At 45.9% G+C, this 18,480-nt stretch overlaps 2 protein-coding genes and 2 long non-coding RNA genes across 9 annotated transcripts; 2 read left to right on the forward strand and 2 right to left on the reverse strand.

Annotated features, from left to right (window-relative positions):
* The first annotated feature begins 4 nt into the window (after nucleotides 1-4).
* Nucleotides 5-7,483, forward strand: LOC100826550 (protein JASON). 6 transcript variants are annotated; one of them, XM_024461252.1, is made up of 12 exons: nucleotides 5-222; nucleotides 342-763; nucleotides 1,320-1,400; nucleotides 1,483-1,608; nucleotides 4,160-4,648; nucleotides 4,755-4,818; nucleotides 4,949-5,025; nucleotides 5,604-5,696; nucleotides 5,774-5,850; nucleotides 5,961-6,792; nucleotides 6,877-6,959; nucleotides 7,060-7,483. In XM_024461252.1, exons 5-12 carry the CDS (start codon nucleotides 4,589-4,591, stop codon nucleotides 7,133-7,135), a joined length of 1,362 nt encoding a protein of 453 aa, XP_024317020.1. In that variant the 5' UTR covers nucleotides 5-222; nucleotides 342-763; nucleotides 1,320-1,400; nucleotides 1,483-1,608; nucleotides 4,160-4,588; the 3' UTR covers nucleotides 7,136-7,483. The 6 variants fall into 6 exon arrangements, with proteins under 6 accessions (XP_024317020.1, XP_024317021.1, XP_014755401.1 ...); XM_024461253.1 differs by having other exon boundaries at nucleotides 697-763; XM_014899915.2 differs by lacking the exon at nucleotides 1,320-1,400.
* A 1,514-nt stretch (nucleotides 7,484-8,997) lies between these two features.
* Nucleotides 8,998-15,612, forward strand: LOC100846720 (putative E3 ubiquitin-protein ligase LIN-1). The gene is made up of 7 exons (XM_010235572.3): nucleotides 8,998-10,069; nucleotides 10,169-10,301; nucleotides 12,784-13,763; nucleotides 13,860-14,004; nucleotides 14,087-14,338; nucleotides 14,456-14,765; nucleotides 15,251-15,612. Exons 1-7 carry the CDS (start codon nucleotides 9,090-9,092, stop codon nucleotides 15,373-15,375), a joined length of 2,925 nt encoding a protein of 974 aa, XP_010233874.2. The 5' UTR covers nucleotides 8,998-9,089; the 3' UTR covers nucleotides 15,376-15,612.
* On the reverse strand, nucleotides 11,389-12,174 carry LOC106866577. The gene is made up of 2 exons (XR_001407318.2): nucleotides 11,965-12,174; nucleotides 11,389-11,869 (listed from the first exon to the last, which is right to left on the reverse strand). It is a non-coding gene; the product is annotated as an uncharacterized LOC106866577 (long non-coding RNA).
* A 161-nt stretch (nucleotides 15,613-15,773) lies between the features above and the next one.
* Nucleotides 15,774-18,106, reverse strand: LOC106866576. Its single transcript, XR_001407317.2, has 2 exons — nucleotides 16,813-18,106; nucleotides 15,774-16,282 (listed from the first exon to the last, which is right to left on the reverse strand). It is a non-coding gene; the product is annotated as an uncharacterized LOC106866576 (long non-coding RNA).
* Between the last annotated feature and the right edge of the window lie 374 nt (nucleotides 18,107-18,480).

Consider the following 18,480-nt stretch of genomic DNA (forward strand, 5'->3'; position numbering starts at 1 on the left):
CCCGACCACGGCGTCCCTGTTGCCCACGGGCTCTGCCGCCCTCCGCCCCACCCGTCGCGTCCCTGCCGCCCACGGGCTCCGCCCCGACCGCCGCGTCCCCGGCCGCCGCCAAGCGCCTTCCACGCCGCCCTCGGGCTCATCCCCGACCACCGCGTCCCTGCTGCCCACGGGCTCCGCCCCCGCCAGCGCCGCCATCCCCGCTGCCGAGCGCCGTCTGCGAAGGTACACAATCTTGGCGCAATTGTTCCGGTTGTTGTTGAAACGTAGCTCAGTCTTGGCAATTGCTCCGGTTGGATTTAGCTTCCTGATGTCCCAATGCTTCTTTTTAATGCTAATTACAGATTATCCCAGTCCAATTAGTGGTCCATCAAAAACGTGTGAGCCCCACTAGCTTCCTCCAGCAAAATGATTTGCCGCTCCATCGAATTTAATGGCTTCTATCGGCTGGATGCGAAGAGCCGCTCTATCGAATTTAATGGCTTCCATCTGCTGGATGCTGTACTACAACCCATATATGAGACCCCTTCCATGAGCTCTTCTCATCCAATTGTTGGCGTTGCCTATACGCCTCCTGGTGTTTGCCGGATGTGACGAAATTCCCCCGCTTCTTCCGAGCATTCATAAGTTTTTGGCTCATCTATCTTGACCCTTATATCTTTCATTTGGTAGTGTTTTACGTGTATTTCGTCATTGCAGCCATTGTTTGGGTGAAGAAAATCGCTGCATCATGTGGTTGATTCCATCCAACAAGGCCGCTTCCAAGGTATGTATTAAGGATTCCCCTTTTCAGTTATTGGAGTACATGTTTAGTAGGCTGAAAAAAGAAAAGAAAATCTTTGCTGCAGTCATTAGCAAATGGGCTGATTACTCCATTGTACAATGAAATCCTCTATTTTAGAGGGCATGCATACACCTGAAAAGCCAAGGGCATTTGCTAACAGGCATGTGCCAGCCGAATCGCACTGCTCTACTTGGATGACTGGAATATATTTACTTTCTAATCTTGATTTTAGAGCACCAATATATATGCACTCTGATTAGTTTTATTCAAGCACTTTGTATAAGCTCAGCCCCAACATCTTTGAATTCGACCCTCGGCGCCAATTTGATTGGCAACCAGACAACTCTATTTCTGCAGCAGAGAACTGCACAATGTCAATCACTACAAATTTCACCCTTTCATTTCATTAGTAGTTCTTAGTATCTACCAAGTTAATAATTAAAAAATGTAACATTCATCTGGTTGGTAGATTATTCTACTTCTTTTGTTCGTGGCTTGGTGACTTGGTCAGGCTGGTCGTTGATTGATTTTTAAATAGGAAAACTAGAAGCTACTTCAAGTTCAGCAACCAAAATATACATTACTTGGATATACCAGAGATTACCCAATAGAGAAACAGGTTCATCAAGACTTTCAATTACCACATTTTAAATCTTTTTTCTCTTCATCTGCCTATTGAACCAGCATATATCCACTTTCAGATATAAATGGGAAATTCCAACTCTACAGCAACGACTACCTCAAGTTGTGCATTTATATCCAATTCAAGCAGCAGGCAAACTGCACAAATTTGATGAAATATCTGCATTGCCAATTTCATCTTTCAGGTACTTACTCATTCCCATAGTTCTCAATATTGCTTCTAAAACATTTAAATTAATATTATTCACCTTCAAAACAAAAAGGAGCTACCTACTGTTCCATTGCGAAGATATAAGCAGTGATTCGGTCCTCTAAACGGTACAAAGTCTGCAAAACGTGTGGTCAAGGATACACCAACAATCTGGACACCAAGATGTCCATGTCCTTTTTAGATGTCCTAGACTATGTAACACATCTGAATTGCCTAAACCAATTTGTTGCAACATAACTCCATCTATAATCACTCTACAGTATTTTTTAGACTATAATAAAACGGCACTGAAAACTTGGAAACGGAAGATGTTGGAACTGATATGGGTAGTCACACATTAGGAAAAATGGTCTAGTGGTTGGGCAAGGTAGCTTCTTCTTTTGAACAACATTTCATTCTGTTTTGGATGCTTTCTACTATGTTTCAAGTGATCAAAGAAGAGTTTATTTCCCACTACTCATATCACATCTTATGTGTTGATGCAAGCTGACTAAATCAATATGATGATATTCGTATTTGTAGACAAGATGGTATTCTTACTAACAACTACTGTATCATATTTTACTCAATCATGTTCAACCTTTCTCTAATGATTACGGATGATACAAAAAGCATGAGTCCTCATACTCATCTTTCTAACTTCAAAATCAATACGAATCAAATATAATATGATGTTATTGAATATTTTGTTTTATTATCATTTTTCCTGCATGACCCGCAGCAACGCGCGGGGGAATCCACTAGTTCCTCGGTATTGTATTGTTGCCAGATCTTGTTCTGGAAAATAATTAAGGATAATTAATGTTTTCTTTTTTTTCGGCCCTGAACAAACATCGCAATTGCAAGGCTGATCTATGGCTCCCCTTTGCTTCATGTTCTTCCTCTGAAAAATAGTTTAGGCGGTACAGTCTTCGACTATTTTGAACGGTGTTGAGTATGACATTTGGAGGCCGTTTGGTTTGAGTCCAGATGCCGTGACAAAAATTTGGTTGCCAAAATATTGGTTGACGTTTTGTTTGCCCGTGAGTTTGTCAACTTTGACCAAAAAAATGAATATATTTGACAGTGGGCCATTGGCTTGCCAAAATATTGACTTTCATTGAAATAAGAACAATTTTTTGGTCAGCGACCGAAAAATTGACGACGCATCAAACCATCCAAACATATTCTTGAAGACTATAACTCATCTGACTAGGACAATTTCATATCGGTATTTGACACTAATAAGGATCTAGTACATTCTGAAAAAACCACTAACAGAAATTTTTACTATGCTTTGGAAACTTGACAATCCTATCCTCCCTCAACCTACTTGCTAGCGATCGAGCATTTGATCCATTATTCTTTTGGTCATATATACTGACGTCGACCAGTTGGAAACAATCTTGATCCATTCGGAACTGACAAAGCTACAACATTGGATAACAACAATATTTTTTTTTCCATGAAAGGCAGGAGCCATGCAATATTAGAAAAGGAAAACCAAGTATATGTACATGCGACCGAGGTCGAAAGAAGAAAAAAAGCCAAAAACGAAACAGAGAAAGACTATCCCAACGGACCAAACGCAGCTGGCTGGTAGGACGGACAGAAAAAACCAAAGAACCACAAGAAACCTCACGGCACGGTCACACAATGGAAAGCAAGCCTATGGGTATCAATTGCATCACGGGCAAGCGACGCGACAACAAAAGCAGGAGCTGCCACGGTCTGAAGATACGGCGGTTGCTCTCCTTCCAAATGTTCCACATGATGTAAATGACCACCTCATTGAAATATTGTCTTTTTTCTTTGTCAATCGTCTTGGAGGCTTGAATCCACCAGGCACAAGGGTCCCTGTAGTCAGAAGGCTTGACCTGCTGAAGGATGTTGAAGTTGTAGTGGTCAAGGACTTTATCCCACACCTAGCGGGCAAAGGGGCATCGAAGAAAAAGGTGTGTCCCGGTCTCATGAGAATCAATGCAAAGGGAACATCTAAAAGTGTGCGGCCATCCCCTGACGGCGAGTTTTGGTGGTGAGGATCTTGTTCTGCACAAGAAGCCAGGCGAAAAATTTGCGTTTATTTGTTGCGGCATCAAATACTCACATGTATGAAAATTATAAGCCGGCCAACCTTGTAAGAACTTAATATGGTAACAACTTAATGCTGCTATGAATAGAAACATGTGTTGGTCTGGCCAAGAAAGAAAGGACGAAATGTATGCACCTCTTCACCAACAGCAGGGATCGAGACGAGCATGCTCTTAAACAAACAGCTCGGTTTGCAGGTCGCCCAGTTGATTCATGAGGAGATCCTTCTTAGAGGCTCAGCGAGTTCCGTTGACCCTAAAGATGTCGTTGTAGGGGCTCAGCCGGGCAACAAGTAACCTTTTTGGTTTTTTCATCCGCTGTAATGATTTAAACTCTTCTTCGTAATCGAATGACAATCCATGGTTTTTTTTTGGAAAATTCTTTTGAAAAAGACAGCTCGGTTTTTTGTTTTCTCGAGGGCCCATGAAGTTATGCTCCATCTAAAACACATGCAGCAGAACAGAGTTCAGAGCTCCCGAATCGCGTTTTTTTTTTCGTCGGCGAGGAGAGCCTACGGCTTTTTGGTAGGAAACGCAGACACTACCGGCTGGGCCTTTAACCAGTTCTTCTGGCCGGCCGAATGCACAAGACATTCAGTATCAAACTGGCCCATCCAGAAGCCCAAAAACTCCACAGGCCCAGAGTCAACTTCAAATTACAGCCCGCTTTGCCGTCTTTACAAGGGCGAGTCGATCTGAACCCTGAACTGCGGCCTCCTCCGTTTCGAAATTCCATTTCAAATCGCGCTCCGCTTCTTCTCCCTTCCCCTCTCGGCTCTTTCCATTTCCAACGACTCCCTCTCGGGATCCAGCACCAATTCCCAAACCCTCGACGGCGGCGGCGGCGCAAGCTTGACGCGCTCGCGGTGCGATTTTCTCAGCGCCATGGGCTGTTTCCTCTCCTGCTTCCGCGCACGACCCGACCCCTCCGGCGGCGGTCTCCAGGTACGCGCCGCACCGCCCCCGCCCCTCCCTGCGATTTCATGTTCCTCGGAGCCTCTCATCTTCGATCCACACGGCGGTGATCTGTCCGTTTCTGCGTGTGTTTCAGGATCCGCTCGTGCGTGAGAGCCGGCTCGGGGACGCCTTCCTCAACGACGACGACGACGCTGCGAGTGGGTTTCGATTTATTTTTTTGTTCTGACATTTTTTGTTGCGCCGGTCGGACCGGATTCGACGTCTAGATGGACTGCTGGTCTCTTGATTTTTGTGTTTTTCTCTGCGTGGCGTGTGTGATGTTTTCAGAGCTTGAAGCGGGCAGAGCCACCTTGAAGGAGGATTTGGGGAATGGCGGGGACGTCGACGAGGAGCTCAGGCGAGAGGTATCTACAAAACATTCTCCGGTTTGTATGTTTATTGGTGTGTGCGCAGCTCTATCAGTATTCAGACTGTATTGTCGCTGAGTAGCAGCAAAAAAGTTGAATAGCGTGATGCATAAAATTTGAACTGATCGAATTTGTCATGTGCATGCTGTTGATGTGGTCTTCGTGGATAGATTAGGTGTTTTAGCCTAGATGGGCCATCATCTGTCTTCTATTGTCAGTTATCTAGATTTTTTTTCTGAAAACGCATCATAATGTGTGTCATTTAGTACGGAGTAGTTCGTTTGGTATTTTATATGGTATAGGTAGTTCAGGATAATGTGATGATCTGTTAGGAATTTAGGACTATAATCTTGTATGTAGATCACATTGTGCTGGCTTTGAGTTTTCAGCATAGTTCATTCCGACTAAACTACCTTCGAAATGTTCTCTGATGCTGATTTGCCAAGAGTTTCTAGGTTAACGTCTGTCATCATTACACTTCACTTTTGCTAGTTTGTTCATATGAACCCAAGACGTTACTTTATATTAATCGATGGCATGCTGAATAAATTTTCATGGCATTCCACTCTAACCAGGCAAATTATCTCAAATCCTGTGGCACAATATCAGAAACCCCTCCAGAAATTCTGGAAGTTTCAAAGCAAATCAACTCAGAAGATAGTAATGAGGTAACAAACTAACGAGTCTGTTTTTGTGTTCTTCTTGTCAAAAATTTCCCTGTCTAAATATCCTTTTTGACACACAGTGCTGCGAAATGTCCAACATCGGGCAGGAGATTAAAGAGGAAATTGCATCTGAAGATAAAGAATGCTTACCCGAAGAGTAAATAATTACCTTCTATCTTCATACATGTGCTGATCCTGTAATGTAAACTAGTGTCATTAGTATGGTTAGTTGGTCACGAAGTCAATTTTTTGTTTCTTCCAATATAGGTTCAGTTGTGATGGGCATGGTATTTTGAAGCATGATGAGAGCACTGATGAAGGTGCTGACCATGTTATTGGAGTTCAATCAGTGCCTCGGCCACCATTGCAGGACAAGTCTTCATGCCAGAACATCATGAACCAGAAGCTTGATTCTATTGATTCACCTTTCCCTACCCCTTTGGTTATCAGAGGTGACATTCAGACTCCTGGAACAGTTTATACTGCACACCAGGGAAATTTCAAGTCTGGAAAGCGTGGGAGGACCAACAGACAATTCATCTATCCAGTTCTAAGACCTGTTGAGAACAAACTGCAGTGGCTGGAACTAAAAGATGAGTCTTCTCCTCTGCCGTCATCTAATCCTCCAAAAAGAAGATACCTGTGTCCAGATTCTACCGAGAAACCTGAGGAAACTTATCCAACCTCAGTGACCAACACAGAGCTGCCATATTCTGCACCTTTTTCATTTCAAGCCAGCAACAAAGAGCAAGCCGAAGAAGTGACATCTCCAGAGGAACCCAAGGATCAGAATGGTAACCAGCAGCTGTTAGATGGTGTCTCAGGAGAGCTACTGAAAAACAGCTCTGACAACGGAAAGCATGGCGTAGCAAGCCTCTCTTGCTGGATCAAGACTTCATCTGCAGACGGCGAGTTTCAAAATGGAAACGGCAGCAACATGGGAAAGCAACCAGGCTTCGAGGGGATCGGTGCTACCATGGATGTGCCGATCTTTGTAGCTTCTGGGCTGAACTGGGACATTGACAACCCTACTCCCTTGTTGCCCAAGGCGGCGTGGGATGGTAATGGGATCCCAAACACAACAACCAAGTACAAAGAGGTACTATATACTTTCCTCTAACATTTTCCTTCTTTGCATACCTGGTTATCTGTATAACTTACTCTAATGATTTGCTGTTATTAGGACCAGAGAGTGAGTTGGCATGCCACGCCGTTCGAGGAGAGGCTGTTGAAGGTTTTGTCAGATGAGAAACCACACCATCAAAGGTATATATCCTGCATCTTTCCCACCAAATGAACAGTTGTTCTCTTATCTACGACCTTAGAATTAACATTCACATGACTAAATAATCGACAATTGTTCCAGGAAACTCAGCGGGAAGCTGATCCACCTCGAGGAAGACGCCGAGAGCCTCGCAGCTGCAGCTGCTTCATCCCCATGATCGACAGTCTGAAAGAACCTCGCTGTCCGTCTCGAACCAATCCATACATAATAGGCGTCGTCGTGAACTGAAGCTTTTGTTAATTTTGCGCCTCAACGAGACTATGCTCCGTCAGAAGACATGGTACGGATAGCTGCGCGCTGGGACCATGCGAACATCACCTGCTGATTGATTGGTGCTGGGTTATACTTATATCAATAAAAGAAAGAAAGAAAATATGCGTCTCTTAATCGCCTTTGCTGCTGTGATGTAATATTACTTGGGTCTGCGCCGAGGAAACACAACGGTGGTTGCGGCTTAAAGTGCAGTAATAAGAATGTCTCGTAGTACCGTCTTGCACAGACAGAACATGCTTTGTTTTTGCTCGCTTGGCCTCGCTTTGAATTTGTTGACCGATGGCCATTTGATCCCCCGATTCCAATCATGCATCCACATGGATGGCTGAAGGCAGGCAGATGGCAGGAGAAGGGGTTTGTTTCTACGAGCGGTAAGTGGTAAGAATGACTGGTAATAATCGGTTTGCTCTGCATGTGAGTTGATCCTGTCATCCAGACGCTATAGATTCCCCTCTCTCGGCTGGACGCCTGGACACTGCTCCAAGCTGCTTTGGAGGGGAATTTGGAACCACGGGCGCACTAATATTCCCCAATCAGGAAAAGAACGAGACATCAGGGCCTGGCACTTTGAAAAACAAACCGGATCAACTCCCCAAAGTACTACGTAAGAGTAGTAAGACAAGGAGACAGAGCTGCATGCCCAGATCAAGGTTAAAAAATGTGTGTGTGCATGGGTCGATCTAGGCTCAAATGGGTCATATGTTAATTGGGGTCCTCATCCTCATGCATGCGGCCGCAGGATGAGGGTCACGGGTACGACGACTGTTATTGGCCCTGTCTGCTCGATCGGCTCCGGCACTGTGTAGCATCTGTCCTTTCCTCGGCAACTTGCTTTGCTCGGTTCCGTAGCGATCGTGGGAATCATGCAATTTATTTACCCTGTTATACACGCAGAAAATGCAGCTGTTGGTTGGTTGTACATGTAACATGTCCCCTTTGATGCACGGCCGTCGATTGATTTTGACAATGCATGCTTGTCTAGATCGACTTGACTAGTGCCGATCAGCTGGGTGCTGTTCTTGTCGCAGAGTATTTGGCCTTTTGGTCGCTAGTTCTCTACCCAAAGTAATGAGTCATTGAGTCTATTAATCGACAAGCGTTTGAGTCTCAAACGCATGTATATATGTATGCGTGGCTATCTGCTGGTTGTAATCTTGGTCGATCGGTTTGGTTCGTTTGTTTTACTTGGGGTCATGTACTCATGTTGCGCGCCTGCATGTGCACACCATGGTCCTGTAATACACGGCCGGAGGTTTCAGCGGTGCTTAATCGTCGATGTATGCATGTAATTCCTCCGTCATAAATTATTGTCGAAATACTACATATATCTAGACGTTTTTTTAAGAACAGATACATTCATATTTGAACAAATTTAAGTCAAAAATTTAGAATCAGGGACTTACTACTAACTACAGTACAGTAGCATGTTTCGAACAAGAGCTTCAGTTAGCAGGCTGAGTGTATACGTGAAAATTTTGCTTGCGGGTGAGTGGATGGTTTTGACACACGAAAGCCATCCGCTCTTTATCTAAGCCTAGTTCGTCTCCTTCTCTGTCATTCTCTCTGGATCCCTGCTTAAAAGGTGACGGAGATTTAACAAGATTTCCGTGCCTCATTTCGCGCGCTCTCCGGCCGGCCGGCCCTGCGAACGCCAGCGCGTCACGGCCGTGGCGGTGGGGGCCGCTGCCTCCGGCGGGCCCCCGCGCATCTGTCGGCGCATCATCACTCTACATCTCTCTTCCCGGTTGGTTAAAATGCTTCGCCCAAGTGCTGCGGCAGCGGCACGACACGCCGCCTTGTAGTACAGGCTAGCCACTCCTCGCCCCCCAAGAGACACGATGCCGCCGCCGCCATCCTCCTCCTCCTCTCTCGGGGAGCTGCTCGCGCGAGAGCGCTCCGAGCTCCACTCTCCCGCGGCCCCGGCCGCCGCGCCAAGCCGCACGCTATCGAGCAGGCACGCGCCGCCTCCCGCCCGCAACGACGACACCAACGACGGGGCAGGCGCGACGGTGGACGCGGTGGTGTCGACGCTGTCCGGCTACGCGGCGCGCTTCACCTCGGACCCCGACTTCCGCCGCGCGCTCCGGGCCAACTGCGCCGCCGCATGCCTCCCCGCCCTGCCTTTGTCGCCGTCCTCGTCGTCACCACACGCCGCCGCGCTGGCCGACCTGGAGCTCGCCATCGACAGCGTCGAGCACCTCGCGGGTGCCGACTCCACCCCTTCCCCACGGGACTCCAAGATCCGCTCGCTCCGCAGCTCCATCCGCCTCCTCGCCCTCGTCGCCTCCCTCCATCACCACCACCCGCCGCCGCCCCACACCACCACCGGCGGCGGAACCCCCACCACCGCCCACCTCGCCGCCTGCGCGCAGCTCTACCTCGCCATGACCTACGCCATGGAACACAACCCCCTTCTCGCCGCGCGCCACCTGCTCCAGGTCTTCGTCGACGCGCCGCGCCTCGCCCGCGAAACCCTCCTCCCGGACCTCTGGACCACCGTCTTCCTGCCCCACCTCCTCCACCTCCAGGCCTGGCTCCGCGACAGCAAGGCCGCCGAGCTCGCCACCGGCGCCGCCGATTGGGACCGGAGCCGGAGGATGACGGCCCTGCAGAGGCTGTACGACGACCAGATGGACACCGGCACGGCGCGGTTCGCGGTGTACTACAAGGAGTGGCTCAAATGCGGCGATACGACGCCGCCGCCTCCGTTCCCTTCCGTGCCTCTGCCTTCCATGACGCCCGGCCCCGGGGGTTTCGACATGTGGGAAGAGAGACGCTCTGCTTCGGCGCGGACCACCAGCTCCATCAACAGAAATCTGTGCGTGAACCTTAACAATGTGGATGTACTGTAGGTTGTTTTGCACTTTGTTATGAGGAAATTAGAGTTAAAAATGATAAGCCTATCTGATTTTCACAGGTACAATGCGGTTTTCGGCACGGCATTGGAGCAGGAAGATGTGAAGCTGTTTGATGAGGCTGAATTGGTTTTGGATAAGGACGTGCAATTGGATGAAAATTCAGGTAGCTTGAAGATGGAGAAGCATGCTCATGTGAGTCAACAGTTCTTTTATATTTCCTGCATGCTAAATTGCTGACTAGCCTCGTAAGTTGTAACGGTATATGTCTGATTACGTGTCTCGGATCAGTACTGCAAATATGTTTCGGACAAGCGACAAGTTGTGATCACTCGTTGCAGTCCTGATGATTAAGATACACAGCTGTTTGTGTCCCAGGGAATCGTATTTGTTTTCTATTGTGTGGACTACGACATTTTGGCTGCATTTATAGTTATTTACAAAAAAAATCTAGCTTAAGCTTAAGCAGGGTCCGTTTGTAGTTACCACTTAACTGAAGAATATTGTACTAGCATTTCTAGTATATGATATTTCGTTTGTAAAACTGACGTTCCAAAATTCATCACTTGATTTAGAATGCCACAGTAATATAGTTCTTTTATAAAACACTGTACTCTATTTGTGCCTGAAAACAGTTTTTTAATATCTTTCTGTTTACCTAGTTGTCATTTTTATTTATTTGTCGAGTTCACGTTTTTCACAAATATATAAATTCCATGTTGCCAAGTGCTAACTGGTTGAAATTTATTACGCCCGTAGTATAATATTAGTATTATAGAGAGATTGAGGTGCATTGCTAGTAATGCTAGGGTTAACTGCAAACAAGAATTCATTTCTGTAGTTCTCTTGCAGTAAGCTACATTAGGCTTACCTGCAAATGAGAAGGTCTGTTAAAGCTTACTCAATGGCTCCATTGTTATCCAAGTTATACTTGTAATCTGGATATATCATCTCCATAGAGAATTCAACTTCTTTATGTTAAGGAAGACATCAAAACATATTCCCGGGTGATCCAAAAATCAAAAACTCAAACGAAAATCCATAAAGCTTTGTTTGGATGTAGACATTTGGATGCTTGGCATTGAATTGAGTACAATGCCAATACCGCATGATATTGATATTGAGATTGAATGCCAATATTTTTGTTTGGATGTTCTGTTATTCGGAACCCAAACTTGATATTGAGGGTGAATGCCAAATCTTGTTTGGATGGTCAAAGTGATGAATTGAACTTGTATGATGATAATTGCACTGTTCAATACAATACGGCAACGACAACACATAATAGCAAGTGGCATGCATAATCCACCACAATGATCACATCAACATAATATGGAGTCTGAAACATAACCATCTTTACACATTACAGTCTCATACGCAGTATTACAAAGTCTGAAACAAAGAGCAATTCTCAGTTGACAAGACAAATCTTGGGAGCAGAATAATTCAGTACAGCTGCCTGTTTTAGATCCTCGTAAGCAATACTAGAATAGTTTGCTGCTAATCACAATTTAGGAATATAAAAGCAAGCACGTAACCAAAGAGCAAAATTACAACCTCCTGCAGTTCGACGTCTTCTAATCGAGGCCCTTCAGTTCTGGGCTGCCGGCTACTGACTCTGAGTAGGAGGGGCTTGACCCGGGCACCCGGCTGCTGCTGCTGCCCTGCTGATCCTGGCGCCGTACAGTGGAGGAGGGCTGAGCCACCTGCACCGGCCGGCCGGTGGCCGCCGGGTCGGTGTCGTCGTCGTCGTCGACCTGCAGCTGCAAAGAGGGGAGGAGAGGGATGAGAGGGGAGAACGTCAGGGCGGGAGAGGACCGCCGGAGGAGAATGCGAGCGGGAGGGCGCGCGCACGTACCTGCGCCGCCGCCGTCGACGGAGGAACTTCTGCGTGGCTGGGACCTGGGAGGCAAATCCCTCGTGCTTCTGTTATAAGGTGTCGCTGAGAAGAGGAGAAAGGGGGAGAAAAGAATGCGTCCACGGGGGGTCGATCCCGGGTGTTCCGTCGAAGGGACGAGCAATCCCGAATATCTAGCAATGTCGAGCGTTTTAGCTCGGAATTGGGATCGAGCCAATTTTGCCTGATGTCTGGGCGCTCAATATTGAGCCCCAATGCCAAGAATGAATATCTAAACCAACCAAACGCCCTGTATCTTGGTATTGAGAGCTTCCACAATGCCAATGTCTAATATCAAGGTTCAATATCTACATCCAAACAAGGTGTAACAAATTTTTGCATGAAGAGGAATCATCAGCCTGAAAACAGTCACTGGTACAAACAAATTCCAAATATCGTGCAGGTCACTCTGTTAGTATCCATTAATTTGACTAATATAGAAAGTGAAAGAAAATGATCGAACTACTTGGCTAGTTATATCTCCCACAAATTTTAGTTCCTAAAATATATTTGTCTTTACACTCATGCTAATAGTTGACTTCTGTCAAAGTTGATAAAAAGTGACACAGTGGAACTACATCAAACATTTCTTTGAAGCGTTCCTTAATAAAAAGCATTCAACCATAGGTGTGTCACATTGTGACATTGATGTTTGAAGCATGCCAAATTATACTGTTAATTTCTCACAGAAGCTCAATCGTTTCCTCTATATACCTTTTTTTATGAACTCCTCCATATATGTTTGAAGTTATTTAACTTATGTCTGTTTTGAGTAGACAGAGAAACATTGGGCTCCAAGAAAAGCATTCCAGCATTCGAAAAGAAAGCACTATTCCAGAAACAGCATCTACACCACGCAAATCCTACTCTTTCAGATTACTCTCATGTCGAGGAGATGTAGGCAGGAATGTCATTAATCACCCTAAGGTACCAAAGAGAAGAAATGTTTCTGTCGAGAAAGAGCTATACAGAACTGAGCTAGCAATGACTCTAGAACGAGCAGTTTCCGTGGTATCGAATTCAGACAGTCTTGCACAGTGCGAGTATGCTGTGCATGAAATTGCCAGAGCATGTTCAAATTTAGGAGGAGATCCTAATCTTGGAACTTGGCTTTCATGTGCACCTTTTATTCAAGGGCTTCTCGAGGTTACATTCATTTCCACAGATGATGCAGTACTGGAGTCAGCAATCTTGATCATGGGAGAGTTGGTTTTGAGGAATGAGGTGAATAGGCAGATTGTGCTTAACGCGGATCCACAGCTTGAGGTTTTCTTGAGACTTCTGACTCTGAAGAGCAACGGGTTGTTTCTGAAGGCAGCTGCAGTGCTTTATTTGATGAAGCCAAGAGCTAAGCAGATGCTATCAATGGACTGGATGCCACAACTCTTACACATATTGGAGTCCGGGGATGAGGTGCAACTTCTATCTTCTGTGAAATATTCTCCAAGAACATCTGCATTCTACTTCCTAGACCAACTCCTTACGGGCTTTGACGTCGATAGAAACGTTGAGAATGCAAACCAGATGATTGCTCTAGGTGGTTTGGACATGCTGATGAGAAGACTTGAAATTGGTGATACCCGCGAAAGCAAAATCTGCATCTCTCTCTTGAACTCATGTATCCAAGCTGATGGGAGTTGTAGATCCTACTTAGCTGATAATCTGAAGAAGGAGCCTGTTGTTCAACTTCTCATAGGAAATCACAAGAAGGCTAGTGCTGCTGCCCTTAACTTGCTGACTGAATTAATCTGCCTTAACAGGTAAAATCTGTCTACGTTGTTGATAAAGGTGTAGATTCTCAGAAGTATATCTAAAACATTCTGAATTAAAATTAATCATTTCCTTTGTACAAACAGAGCAACCCATATGGTAGAGTTCCTCAAGGAGCTGAAAAATGGTGGTTGCTTGAATACAATGCAAATTCTGTTGGTTTATCTCCAGCAGGCTCCTCTTGTCCAACATCCATTAGCAGCCATCATGCTACTTCAGCTCGATCTCCTGGTAACATCTTGAATAAAATGATCTTCTGCTGCTTTGTTCAGTCAAGCTATTGTACAATCGCCATATCACGGTTTTCTTGCAGGGAGATCCTTTGCAGTACAGCGTTTACAGAGAGGAAGGAATTGACGCTATCACAGCTGCTCTGGAGCATAGCTCACACAGCAGAAAGGTGCAAGAACAATGCGCTCGAGCTCTGTTGCTCTTGGCAGGGCGGTTTTCATCCTCAGGGAAACCCATAGCAGAAGCATGGCTGCTAAAGAGAGCAGGTTTAGATGGCTCCCTATCAGAATCCTTTAGAAGAACGGAGATATTCAAAAATAAGAGTGCACGAGCGGTAAGCTGTCATGACCTGAAAATGGTGCTGTATAATTTGCCTTACAACCCTGCTTGGAGACTAGGTTCTGTTGCATAACTTCAGCTTTTCATTCCCGGATATTGTCCTATTTCCCAGGAAGAAGAGAAGGTAGTTGAAGAGCGGCTAAAGAAACTTGCGCTCATGTTACTAAACACCGGGAACAAACGGTTCCTCGTGGCACTGTCAAACTGCATATCTGATGGGATCCCAGCTTTGGTCCGAGCGTGCCTCGTAACCATAACATGGATGAGCAGCTCCCTCTCACCATTGCATGGATGCAACACTTTCCAGCCTTTGGCATGCTCCATTCTTGCGCCTAAGCTTTTAGATAGCTTAAGCTATGACAGGGTTTTGGAAGAAAGGGTGCTTGCTTCGCTGTCATTGTTGAACCTTGTGAGACATCCAGGTACATTTCTTTTTGCTATTTCCAACATATTCTTGCAATTAGATTTAGTTGCCTTTCAATTTATCTCCTGATACAGTTTTAAGACTTGGTACAGTACACTGTCTATGCAAGTACCAGTGTGCTACAGTGTGCAGATATTGTATGTAGTTTTTACTGTCTGGGATGACAAATTTGGTAATTAGTATTTATAAATTGTTAAGACTCTATTTAAGTCCTAAGATTTTTTTTTTACGTATGCACAATTTTTACGATCAATGAAATGCTTTTTTGTATGTGATTATAAGGCTTTACCTAATTAGGATAAAACAGAGATACTTCTTTCTGTGGGGAAATATAATGATACTTCTGTGGCATTGTTAAGTATCAAGCTCCATTTCCCCAATAACTTACTTTCTCTGTTTGGCTTGAAACCCGAATGCTCGATCAATTTTCTGGGAACATTTCCTCCTGACTTTTTCTTTAAAAATGGCATTTCCTCCTGACAGAGTGCTTGGAGAAGCTTTTGCCATTGAAGAAAGACACGGTAGAGTCATTGCGTGACCTCACAGAAATGACGTGGACTGCCAAGGAGCTCCTCTTTGCCTGCTGCAGACGACAGACAGACGCCTGAAGAGGAAGAGCTTCTTTTAGTGATGAAGAAGTGCATACAAGAAGACAGAGTTTCTTTTCTTGAGTTGTGAAGCCTTTGAGTTTATTCCCTTGGACAGAATTTTGCTCTTGCTTGTGAGGGTATTCCTTTCTCTAGAGATGGCTGTGCAGGAGATATAGGTCATATATGCTAAGGCTGAGTTTGGTATTGAGGTGGATTATGATAATCTATCTTTTTCAACCAGTTTTCCCCCTTATTTTTCCGTTTCGCTAACCAGTTGTTTTTTGCTTCCATGTATATATATCTTGACACCTAAAAACTAGTACGATGGTGAGAATACCAAGGCGGTACTCTACCAAACACGCCTTTAGTTGCTTAATTAGGATGAGCCATGTGTCCATGCTTCAACAGTTGTGTAGTTAAGCCAGAAATCACAAATAAAACTTCTTTAAAAAAAATTAATATTCGATCTCGAAGACATATATTCTTCAGTCAGAAATCCCTACAATCTCTATGCCCAGGCAGTTTCCTCGCGCTCTGCGGCTTCCGTCGCGTGCGCTCTTGGCGCGGTGGGGCCGGCTTGTCAGCGAGTGCGTGACGTGGCGGTTGGTAGTTTTTCCTCTTCTAGCTTGTTTTGTAAATGTGCAACGGCTCTTGGGTCTCGACATAGGCAAACGTTTGATTATAGTCGCCCGTAGAGATCAGCTTGGTAACTATTCTCCTGCCCTTGGTCTGCTTATTTATCAAAAGCACCTTCTGCTTGTCGTTACTCAGCTTATGCACGTGCAAGATTGAACTTCGTCTTAGTTCTTGGTTCGTCAGGATGTACCCCCCAAGCGCGAAGTCTGGCCTCGTTAGCCGCCGTTCCACCCCAAGCATGTGGATACCGTAACAGTTACTCCAGCCTTCACTCTCTGCGACCCATTACCTGAATGCATGAGCAAATTAATCCAACTTAAGAATTACTAGTGATAATGTAGTAATAGATTAAAACAGGCCGTGAAGAAAGTAAGTACATGAAATAGTCACTCCATTATTAAATGCAAATCCGTACATATATCGTTATAGTATATACTAAAGATATCTTAAGTTTGTCAAAATTTGGATGTATTTACACATGACTTAGTGTATACATGCATTTAAATTTAATCAAAATTGAGACATCTTTTGTTAGACGGAGAGAATATTTAAGACCGTACTCCCTCTAATTCTAAATTCTTGACTCAAATTTGCCCAAATATGGATGTATCTATTCTTAAATAGCATCTAGATACATGTAATATTTCGATAACAATTTAGGATCGGAGGGAGTAGATGTTAGTATAATTTGCTATGAACTCGGTCAAACTTAAAGATATTTGACCTGGAACAAAGTCAGAAATCTTACATTTAAAAACGAAAGTATACTTTGCATACAAGCTTGCATTAGCATCTGATCTACTATCAACAAATGTGTACCTGTGTGAAGCTTGCTATAACAGCCTCTGTATTCCTTGCATAGATATTGGCGGCAAGACCCAGCCGGCCCCCGAGCACCATTGCTAGGTGGAAGCTGTAGCCCAGCTCATCCGCGTCCGGAAGCGGCTTGGTCGTGTAGCATTCCTTCCAGAGGTGAAACGACATGACGCTTCGCCTATCCTCCGTGACCCAGTACGCCGCGCCGCCGATGCTGAGCAGACCGTTGCCAAGGCTGCAGCTCGAACCTGCAGGCAATTTCGTTTTGGACAAAATTTCGGCACATTCTAGCACAATTAAGCTACACAAGTTAATTGCTCTGTTCTTGTCCAAAAAGGAAAAAAAAATGACTATGTATAGAACCAGTGTTTATACAAGTTATTCTACGCCGGGCTGAAATCATAGCCAAACTAACCGGGTTTTTTTTTTACTGAAAGGCTAAAATTTCACGAAATTGCAGAAATTTCATCGGAATCTGAAACCTTGCCTGCAGGTGCCGGCACATCCCGCCACGACGACGACGACAACGGATCTCCCAAGGTGAACACCTTCACGGCGTCAAACCGTCCATTGCCACTACCATCGTAGCACGGGATATGCAGGATCTTGTACTGCCCGGTATCTTCGTCGTAGGCGAAGCTGTACGTCTCGTGCCACCGCCGTCTTGTCGTCGACCCGGCAGCCGCTGCAAGAGATACTGAATCCTGCTGCTGCTGCTGCTGCAATGGTGGGATTGGAGCGTCTCGCAGGTGACGGGATTGACGAGGACGATGGCGCCGGCGGGGGGCTTGTCGCTGTCGTTGTGGCAGAGGCAGAGGATGCCGTTGCGGGTGCCGACCATGCCCATGGCGGCGCCGGAGTAGTCCTCGTCGACGCCGGACTCCAGGCTGGACCAGACCATCCGGTGGCGGCGGCCCTTGCTTTGCGGGGCGTCGTCGATGACGTGCGCCGACGAGTTCCACGTGTCGCGCCGGTGCCGCAGCCCGTCGTCCTCGATCTCGCTGCCGAAGACGAGCGGCCTGTGGCGCGGGTCTTAAGGTTCGTGGGCGTCCGCTCGTCCACGGCGGCGCGCCAGAGCCGGCACACGAGGCGCGCGCGCCGCCGCGCGTTGGGCGGGAGCCGGCCCAGGATCTCCGCCAGGACGTCGGCGTCGGGGCAGAAGAAGAAGCCGTTGTCTTTCGGCGGCGGCGGCGGCTCGTGTGTGTTGCGGCTGCGTGGATTGGGGGTATCGTCGTCCATCGAGATCTCTAGCGATTGTATCCAGTACTACTGCTCCGTGTTTCTTTTCCTTTATGTCTATCGATCTCCTATAGCAAACAAATTAATTAACCGCTTCGTATTATTTCGTTACCTTGGCTAGGGTTCGCATGCACGGGTTCTCATCTTACCAACGGATTAGAGTTGTATACTCGTCTCGTTCCACAAGTTTTTAAAAAAAAAACAAAATACCTCTTTATTAACTTGTGATAATAGTTACGTAGTACATCATGAACCTAAAGAGTTACATTTTTTTACAATTCCACATGTTTGGTTGATTGGGCTTTTGCCATTGAGAGACAAATTAGAGTCACTGCGAGACCTCCCAGAAGCGACGTGGACAGCCAAGGAGCTGATCTTTGCCTGCTGCAGACGACAGACAGACACCTTAAGAGGAAGAGCTTCTTTAGGTGA

Source organism: Brachypodium distachyon, chromosome 3, assembly GCF_000005505.3.
Source record: "Brachypodium distachyon strain Bd21 chromosome 3, Brachypodium_distachyon_v3.0, whole genome shotgun sequence".
NCBI lineage: Eukaryota > Viridiplantae > Streptophyta > Magnoliopsida > Poales > Poaceae > Brachypodium > Brachypodium distachyon.

What these genes read in the sequence shown, in the direction of transcription:
- LOC100846720 (XM_010235572.3), top strand. Translation starts at nt 9,090, where the DNA reads ATGCCGCCGCCGCCATCCTCCTCCTCCTCTCTCGGGGAGCTGCTCGCG. An exon ending in GAATTAATCTGCCTTAACAG is followed by an intron (nt 13,764 to 13,859) that starts GTAAAATCTGTC and finishes TTGTACAAACAG; the next exon opens with AGCAACCCATATGGTAGAGT. An exon ending in GAACCTTGTGAGACATCCAG is followed by an intron (nt 14,766 to 15,250) that starts GTACATTTCTTT and finishes TCCTCCTGACAG; the next exon opens with AGTGCTTGGAGAAGCTTTTG.
- LOC100826550 (XM_024461252.1), top strand. Translation starts at nt 4,589, where the DNA reads ATGGGCTGTTTCCTCTCCTGCTTCCGCGCACGACCCGACCCCTCCGGC. An exon ending in ACGAGGAGCTCAGGCGAGAG is followed by an intron (nt 5,026 to 5,603) that starts GTATCTACAAAA and finishes CACTCTAACCAG; the next exon opens with GCAAATTATCTCAAATCCTG. An exon ending in CAACAACCAAGTACAAAGAG is followed by an intron (nt 6,793 to 6,876) that starts GTACTATATACT and finishes TGCTGTTATTAG; the next exon opens with GACCAGAGAGTGAGTTGGCA.